The following is a 9,564-nucleotide window of genomic DNA, read 5'->3' on the forward strand; positions in this document are numbered from 1 at the left end:
GATTTTGCCCAAATTTGCTCACAGACATCACACCCCATGACCACACGTGTCACATGACCAACTTGAGGTTAAAAAGACAAAACTGATGTTTAAGATATCAATTATTACACTAAGATATCAATTAATAACACTTTGAGTCATTGTTATCCCAAAACGATACAGTGTATAATATTTACTTTGATTTCCACACGGTTTATTGAAGGTTTTAATTCTACACCATTCAGAGGTGTGATTGTTCAGAATTTACCTGATTTCAAGATTTTTTGTGGCCAAAAGTTACGCAATTTTAATGATATTTAGCCTGTTATGGGCTATTTTAGCCCTATTTCACTCTGTTCAAGATTTTCGTCTTATTTTAGGTCTGCAAATGTATGTCTTAGGAACACCTGATAACAAGGATGGGTGTACGAGTGACTAATATTATTTTCTCTCGTTGATATGCTGTGGAAACTACATGTATTGCAGGCCTGGTATATAACTTTTAAAGTCATAATTCCTTCAAATATAACTGTTGTTCTGCCTCAATGATTTTGTAATTGTCAAAACCTTTTACTTACCCGTGGGCTAGAGGGATTACCATCTTCTGCAAGAAGACTCATTTATAGGTATTCATACACCAGGAAAATGTTTTAAACTTCCCTGGTCACGCGAGGAGGAACCAACAAACCCCGGGCAACAAGCAAACCAAACCAAAACTAAAATGAATACACGGGATCGATACACGTGAATTGCTATGCACGATTTTGATATCAGACGAAAATCTTCGGATACCGGGTTAGAAAATGATGAATATCTCCCGTAAATGATTTCGTCTCAAGAAACCAGATCTGGTCTCATACACTTGAAAAGATATGATAGTCGTTAGTTTGCGCTTTGAGAAACGGCCGTGAGTCTTGAACTTTCCATGGTCAATTCAGAGAGATTAATTTAGGGAATGATAAATTAAACTGGTCTACTACAGTAGTTTTCTCATGGATATCTGAGCTGTTGAATCAGAACAGGAATGATGAGTTTTCCATGGTCAATTCAGAGAGATTAATTTAGGGAATGATAAATTAAACTGGTCTACTACAGTAGACTACATCTCAGCTGGTTCTGAGTTTTATCTGGGTATTAGCAGAGAAGATGAGATATATTTTTGATATAGTTGAAATGTATTTGTGCAATTAATCTTTGTAGTTTTGGTGTTTTTAATATATTGTAAAGCGCATTGAGATTTTGTATGTAATGGGCTATATAAGAAATAAATATTATTATTATTATTATTAACTCAAAATCTGACCAAAATCGCTTATATTGCGTTGGCCCTGGACTACAGCGCTCAGGCTATAATCTGCACTCACTACTGCAGTGCAGACAGTATGACCATTGACCGCAATGTCGTATACAAGCTTACTCACACAGCGAGAAATCAATTCGCTGTCGTAGTGCACGTTAGTAACCATTGGTTACTGCTCCAAACCTGGGCTCATACACCTGTTCCGAATTTTGATATGCCATAGGCTTTGTGTTGTGATCATTTCGATCAATGGTTCGTAACAAAGAAAGCGTGATCCAGTTGGCCTAGCAACGGTCATATTGTAACGTGCACTACGACAGCGAATTACCCCGGCTATTGTCAGTAGCCTTAATCAAGTCACTTGGCTAATTATATGCGTCTCATAAGGTCGGAATAAAATGACCTTTCGTGGCTGTGGATTCAACCTACCATGGAGATATCGGGGCGATGACACTGTGTGCTGGTTTCATACTTTCTGCCGCTTGCTGCTGAGTGACATGACGGTTCATCATGCCGCTTGTACTTTTCTGCAAGTGGAGCGGCACACTGCTGAGCGGCAGCGGTATGACCCTGAGCGCCACTCTTGCCGCTCAGCACCGCTCCAAATAGTATATCAGAGCGGTACCGCTCCGACTTGACTTGAATTCAACTCCCAGCGGTGATCGATATTTCGCCTTGCTGCTGGTCACCGCTAGCGTTTTTGGTGTGCATAGTGCACTTATGTCCACGGCAAATTCACCGTAACCTTTCCAGCCATAAGCCCGCTTAGTGAAGATTAAACCGAGATTATGCAGTACTGAACCATTATAGCCCGCATTATAGTAATCGATTGCCCAACGCAAATTTATTACCACGTGATAATATTAATCCAATGAGCGATCGAATTGTCCGCTACGGTCGACTAATCCAATCGATAATAACGCTTTTGACATTTATGGGCGGAGCTCCACTGATCGAGTTTTGGCAGTATCTGTGGTTTTGGGTATTTTTCACTGGTTTGCTTTCATTTACTCATCAAGGCGGACCACATACGGGGGTCTGTGATATCATACGTCGTGCTTTGTTGACAACTGGGCACTAGATGCAGCACATCGGAACGAAGGTGAGTGTATCAGAATGCTTTTCTATGTTTAGCAAATATCTGTGCAAACATCATATCTATCTGTGCAAATTCTGACAAAGTCCCAGAAAACACTTGCAAAATCGAGCCATTTATGGCCCAAATCCAACGTTTTGAAGTAAAAAAACCCCAAGTCATGGGGGGGGGGATGCATATTTTGGCAAGGCAAAAAAAGGAGAGGACAAGGACTTTTTGGCCAGTCAACAAGGGGTGAGGGAAGCGATTTTTGTGCAGGCATTGTGGCAGCACCTTTTCAAAAATATGTTCAAAAATGACTTGGAAAAATGGTAGGCCCACATCCCCCTCAGCCTACCCTTCTCCGTCAAAAAAGAAAAGGTTAACTTGCAAGTATCCATACAGGCCTAATTGAGCACATAAAATGTGCGGCCCAGAAAGGCAGGTCCGCAGGAAATTTGTTATTATGTATAGGCCTATTTTAGTACATCCCCTCAAGCACTCCTTGCGTCAAAACGGAAAAGGCTAAACTTAGGCAGAATTGGAGGAATTTTCGAGCACGAGTGTTCATATAAAACTAAAATTCGTGGCTCAGTTGGAAATTAGTAAAAAATATATGCTCTGAAAATGACCAATGCACATGTTGCACCAAATGGCTCCATTGGGGCTTTCACATTGTCTAATTCGGTGGGGGAGGGGCACATCGCCCCTCAGATACCCTAGCGGCGCTGCCTCGCCGATGTTCAACCTTGTAAGTAATAACAATGATGAATGGAAAATATTTCTAGCTTCTTTTTGGTATTGGTTGAAATTGTTTCCATGTGTCGGGGCCTGAACAATTAATTTACTACTCCCCATATAATGTTGCAGTTCAAGTATAATACTCTATGAAATCCGTAAACAAGTTCATCAGGATTGTCAATAGATATCATTTATAAAATTTCATGTAAACAAATCCAATTGATTATTTGGTAAAATGATGTTAAACATACCTAACAATGACGTTTCGTGCTACATCGTAGCACTTTCTCAAATCGACTGACCAATTCTCCCAGTCCTCCTCGTCTGCTTCCTGTTGGAGCGTGACATTGGTGGCGCTGTTTTAGGTGGTTTTAGGAGCTGGTCATAGATGTGCGGCAGGAAGTGTTTTCCTTCATCCCGGTTGAGTGTGTTGGGCCCCCTTTTCCGTATCCAAATCGCTTCTTTTATGTGTCTTCTATTTCTGTTTTGCTCTCTGTCCTTTATGCTCGCGTCATCCCAATTGATCACATGATTATCCTCCGCTACATGGTCAGTAATAGCGGATTTGTTGACCTCACCGGTGACCGAGGCCTTCCTCTGAGCTCTGGTATAAGTCTTAGTTGAGGCTTTTTCTGCTTCGGTTTTGTGTTCTTTAAGCCGCGTACCAAGAACTCTAGAGGTTTCACCTATGTAGGTTTTTTCACAGTTGCGGCAGGGGATCTCGTAAACGCATTCAGCGGTTTGTAAGGAATCGCGTTTGTCCTTTGGGTGGACCAGGATGTTTCTTAGTGTCTGGTGTGGCTTAAATGATGTTTGAATGCCATGCTTATTAAATATCCTCCTAGCGCGCTGCGAAAGCCCCTCTTTGTAGGGGAGGACGACCATCCCTCTAGTGACCGACTGTGACGGTTCCTTTTTGGGGGGTTTCTTTTTGTCCACGTCTTTGAAAGCCCATTCTGGGTACCCACAAAGTTTGAGGGCTTCCTTGATTTTGCTTTCTTCCATTCTTTTGTCTTCCTCCTCTGTGATGACTTTGTCCTTTCGATCCATAAGGGTTCGAATGACGCTGAGTTTATGCTGAAGTGGGTGGTGAGACTGAAAGTGGAGGTACTGATCCGTGTGGGTCTTTTTACGGTACACCAACAGTTTAATGGAGCCATCAGGTTTCTTGACAATGAGGGTGTCAAGGAAGGCGATTTGTTGGTTTTCCTCTTTTTCATACGTGAATTTGATGTTACCGGTTTTGTCTATTTGATTGATATGTGAAGTGAGCTGTTCCGCTGATCCTTTCTTAACAATTTCTAACACATCGTCCACATATCTTTTCCAAAGTCTAGGTTGACAGTTGACCGGGGCTGTGGCAATGGCTTCTTTTTCAAGCCACTCCATGTAGAGATTAGCAACTACTAGTATTGGACTAACCGGGGAGCCCATCGCGGTACCAAATTTTTGCTGATACACTTGGCCGCGAAAGGAGAAGTATGTGGTAGTGAGAGCAAAAGCTAAAATCTCCATGACGTCGTCTACAGTTAATTTGGTTCTCTCATTCAGCGAGGCATCTTCAGTTTACCGGTGCCTAATAATCTCAAGGGATTCGCTAATGGGGGTGTTAGTGAACAAAGACACTACATCGTGAGATATGAATTCCTCGCCCTCGTCAATCATAATTTCAGCTAAGTCCTCGGCGAGATCTTTGGAGTTAATGACATGATGCTGCGACTGGCCTACTAAAGGACCTAGAATTCTGGCTAGCTCTTTGGATGTCTCGTACATAATCGAGCCGCAGTAGTCCACTATAGGTCTCAAATGGGTGCCGGCTTTATGTATTTTAGGCGTGCAGTACATTCTAGGGGTGTTTTCAACAGTGGGGTAGAGTTTCCAATACTCTTTGACAGTGATCTTTTCTTCTTTCTTGAACCTAGTGAGTAAGCTTACAAGCTTTTTCTTGTAACGCGCGGTTGGATCGTTCTTTAGTTTCTCATAGGTTTTGTCATCATTTAGCATGATGTTTACTTTTTCCTCATAGTCCTCTTTATCCAACACTACTGTTGATTTACCTTTGTCGGCCGGCAGGATCAGAATTGTATCCTCCTTTCTAAGGTCTTTTAAAGCGATTTTCTCATCTTTACTTAGATTAGACTTGGTGTTATTAGTGGATTTCAACACCCCTACCATTTCTGCGCGTAACTGGGCCGCGTCGCTAGCGCCAAGGCCAACACACGCTTCCTCAGTGGCCACGATATAGTCATTAAGGGGGCGCAACACTAAATCACTACGCATTTTATGTAAGAACGAAATTCGGCTAATATAGTGCATAGTGAATATGAGATTGTAGCGACCATATCTACCGACATGTTCACTTTAAATCACTCAAAATCAGCTCATATGAATTTGACAAGTGTCTTCAATGATAAGATGCAGAAAAAACCGGACATTTAATCTCAAAAGCAATTCTCTGTGGCGGATGAAGACAACTTCCGATTTTGAAATGTGAGTGGTGAATTTAGTAAATTTTTAGGCCATATTTTTTGCACCGCGAAATAGCGAAAAAAGTCAACGGTCATCGATATATGCCGACAAAAGTTTTGGAATCTACAGAAACAGAGCTTTAATTTGATACCAAATTTATCTTGCCAAGTATTGCAGGGACGCCAGGAATGGCGCTCAAAGTAGGCCGAAATCACACGTTATCCTATGGGACGCTTATTTAGTGTTGCGCCCCCTTAAGCACTGCATTGTTATTATCTGGCGCGACTGCAAAATTCAGCCCCTTGGCTAGCAGCGAGGTTTGCGGGGTCGTCAAGTTGTATTTTGACTTGTTAATCACCCATTTTTTCAGTTGGGTACCACTTAGAACGCTGAATGCGTTTACGAGATCCCCTGCCGCAACTGTGAAAAAACCTACATAGGTGAAACCTCTAGAGTTCTTGGTACGCGGCTTAAAGAACACAAAACCGAAGCAGAAAAAGCCTCAACTAAGGCTTATACCAGAGCTCAGAGGAAGGCCTCGGTCACCGGTGAGGTCAACAAATCCGCTATTACTGACCATGTAGCGGAGGATAATCCCGGGGGGGGCACTCACATTTCCCAGCTATACGGGTATGTGCCGCGGCGACGACCCCCTTTTTCAGAGCCGCTGGCCGTTCCTTAGACCCTCTGAATTCATTGTTTGCCCGCTCTGAAGCCCCAAAATTTTTCTAGCCGTTCCATAGACCCTCAGATCATCGATTTCCGCTCTCATCGGCATCTTGAGAGGCGTGTTTTCTGTCCTAACATTTCAAGCCCAAAAGCAGACCCAAAAGCTACTTTTGCGAGCCCAAAAACTTCAAAGGGAATTTTCCATTAATTTCTTCCCCATCGAAATACATTGTAAAGTGAACTTTGGGCGGGATTTGGGGCTCCTTTTAGAGTGGCAACACTGGTTGACTGTTATAAACATTGCAGCACTGCACGACCGCGATGGCTCCAGCTGGTGAACATTTAGCTAGAAATAAATGATTTTGAGATCTCTTTTGGGAATAAATGGCCAAATATGAGGAAAAGTACCTTAAATAATTATGTACACATCCTTGCAGCTCTCCATAAACAATGAATTAAAAGGTAATTTTCGATCTACTGGTCTAGTGAAATCAGGAGTGGAATGGCTGTCAAATTCTGCACACTTCACTCAATCATCTCATGTATAAGCATGGCAGTTCAATGTTGTCTAAATGTTTTTCTTTTCGGCACTTAAAAATAATTCTTGTGGATTTGTTTTTATGGTGGGCTGCTGCTATAATTATCAGTAGGCTAATAGTATAGATTGAAGGTCTACAGGGTCTAGTAATTTTTGATTTGAATGCTGTTTGCTTTGTTTGTTGAGGTTTCCATCGTAATAGGCCAAACCAGACCTATTTTGCATTAATGGTTTTCCTGATTAATAATTTAATGCACAATTCAAAGTGAAATCGATTCCTTCAAAAATCTGTGGCAAAAACGCAACAAAATTGAACCCGTTTCCGAGATTTTTCGGATTTTGGCGGCCGATCAGTTCCCAAGACCCCCCTTTTGGTCGGTCAATCAGTTCCCAAGACCCCCCTTTTTGACCGGCCAATCAGTTCCCTAGACCCTCCTTTTTGGCTGTCCGATCAGTTCCTCAGACCTCAAGTTCGAAACTGGCGGTGGCACACCCCTACCCAAAAAAAATTTGAGTGCCCCCCCCGGGAGGATAATCATGTGATCAATTGGGATGACGCGAGCATAAAGGACAGAGAGCAAAACAGAAATAGAAGACACATAAAAGAAGCGATTTGGATACGGAAAAGGGGGCCCAACACACTCAACCGGGATGAAGGAAATCACTTCCTGCCGCACATCTATGACCAGCTCCTAAAACCACCTAAAACAGCGCCACCAATGTCACGCTCCAACAGGAAGCAGACGAGGAGGACTGGGAGAATTGGTCAGTCGATTTGAGAAAGTGCTACGATGTAGCACGAAACGTCATTGTTAGGTATGTTTAACATCATTTTACCAAATAATCAATTGGATTTGTTTACATGAAATTTTATAAATGATACTCTATGAAATATTAATGTAAAAGTTTGGTGCATTCATCACCACGTGTACGGGCGTCAGATGTGTACGGAGAATTGAAAGTCTGCAAAATGTCGTCGGGGAAGCAAAGTTATTCTACAGCATTTGAAAAAGAGCAACAAATTATTTTTAGCATTCCCCGATTTCTCACGTTCAATGGAAATGCACTCAACTTGGGCTACCTTCAACCTTGATCATGCTGATTAGGCCTACTCGCAAAAGTATTCCCGCTGCGCCGGTTCACGTTCACCAACATTTACTAATATCGTTTGCGGCTGGGTTTTGAGACTAGGGAGTATGTGATTTATGAGACGTCTCTGAATTATGATACTGTCAGGTGACTCAGCACTGAAGAGTCGTTGGTATCAGAGATGTCTTTGAATTACCAGCAGTGCCCCCGAACTGAAGCTATATAGCCTCAATTCTATACAAACCACGATTAGGGCCACACTTAGAAACTTGCCTGACAAAACTTCGAAATGCTTTTGATATGGTAATCTACAGAAGATCTTATCTGATAACACATAGGCCTGCATGATTCTACTATACTACAGCCTGTCTCAAAAAAAATGTGCAAGTGAAAACCGTCCTCTTTGGCAATTAGAAAATACCGGTGTGACATAATGCTTATACATCAACGTCAAGGGCGTAGTCTTAGCTCTCAAATGCCGTTTGTTCTGTTCAATTTGCTTGTGTTAATCTCGAGATATGCTTACTTAACAAAGAGAGGGTAAAATCACAATTGTGCCACTTTTACTAGGGAAGAGGGCTGTACATGTAAATCAATGATAACATTAAGTTTATCAAGAGTTCCTTCGTGAAATCAAAAGAATGCACCAATTACACAACAATACAAAATTATTTTTACTGTTTTATCATGATACTAAGTATAATGATTCACTTTTTCCACTTACGACAAATTAGATGATAAATAAATATTTTACATTCTGCTGTAAAATTAAATACATGTGCAAGTCAATGATTTTATCATGGTAACACTGTTCTCTTTATCACTCAAGACATGTTAAAAAACAAACAAATATTGCACACTTATAGGTTAATGAACTTAGACAAGTTCATGAAATTTGACAAATTAATGAAATTAGACAAAATAATACACATGCGCTGATGTTGATGCGTCTATAAAATGCACGAGACCCGAAGGGGGAGTGCATTAGACGCATCAACATCAGCTATCATTGATTTACATGTACAGCCCTATTCCCTAGTAAAAGTGGCACAATTGTGATTTTACCCTTTCGTTGTTAACTTAATATATCTCGAGATTAAAACAAGCAAATTAAATAGAACAAACGGTATTTAAGAGCTACGACTATACCATTGACGTTGATGTAAGCATCATGCCACAACGGTATTTAAAAGAGGGCACTTTTCACTTGCACAATTTTTTTGAGACAGGCTGTATGTTACCGGGAAACTTTTCTTTTTGCTATGGGTGTTATCGTGGCAATTGTATTCTGGTCGGTCTGATACGGCTCGTACAATTTTTACAGGATTCCGCAAATTATCTGGGATATATTCTAGGCCAAGGGTTAAGTTATTCCCACACTAATTTTGTTATTTAGCCTATATTTGTTATGACCACTTCATCATTCGGTTTGTTCATAAACTCTATAATAGAAAGTTATTCCGCCAATTATCTGTGATAGGCCCCATATATGCCCCATCTATGCCAAGGGTTATTCACACACCAATTTTGGTATTTATATTTTGTTATGTTATGAACACTTCATCATTCCTGTTTGTTCATAAACTCTATAATAGAAAGTTAAAAGACAACAGCAACCCAATTCCAAATAGCCGTCATAAAAATAATTCAACTAAAACAATTTTCAACCAGTCATTTATCTAAATTCTAGTTCCTGTCAAAAAG

General features: G+C 41.1%; 2 protein-coding genes across 2 annotated transcripts; both read right to left on the reverse strand.

Annotated features, from left to right (window-relative positions):
• Positions 1-3,033: 3,033 nt before the first annotated feature.
• LOC140143518 (uncharacterized) lies at positions 3,034-4,529 on the reverse strand. Its single transcript, XM_072165348.1, has 2 exons — positions 3,624-4,529; positions 3,034-3,102 (listed from the first exon to the last, which is right to left on the reverse strand). The coding sequence occupies exons 1-2, from the start codon at positions 4,527-4,529 to the stop codon at positions 3,034-3,036; spliced, it is 975 nt and encodes a 324-aa protein (XP_072021449.1).
• A 132-nt stretch (positions 4,530-4,661) lies between these two features.
• On the reverse strand, positions 4,662-5,270 carry LOC140143519 (uncharacterized). The gene has a single exon (XM_072165349.1). The coding sequence runs from the start codon at positions 5,268-5,270 to the stop codon at positions 4,662-4,664; it is 609 nt and encodes a 202-aa protein (XP_072021450.1).
• Between the last annotated feature and the right edge of the window lie 4,294 nt (positions 5,271-9,564).

Source organism: Amphiura filiformis, unplaced genomic scaffold, assembly GCF_039555335.1.
Source record: "Amphiura filiformis unplaced genomic scaffold, Afil_fr2py scaffold_22, whole genome shotgun sequence".
Lineage (NCBI taxonomy): Eukaryota > Metazoa > Echinodermata > Ophiuroidea > Amphilepidida > Amphiuridae > Amphiura > Amphiura filiformis.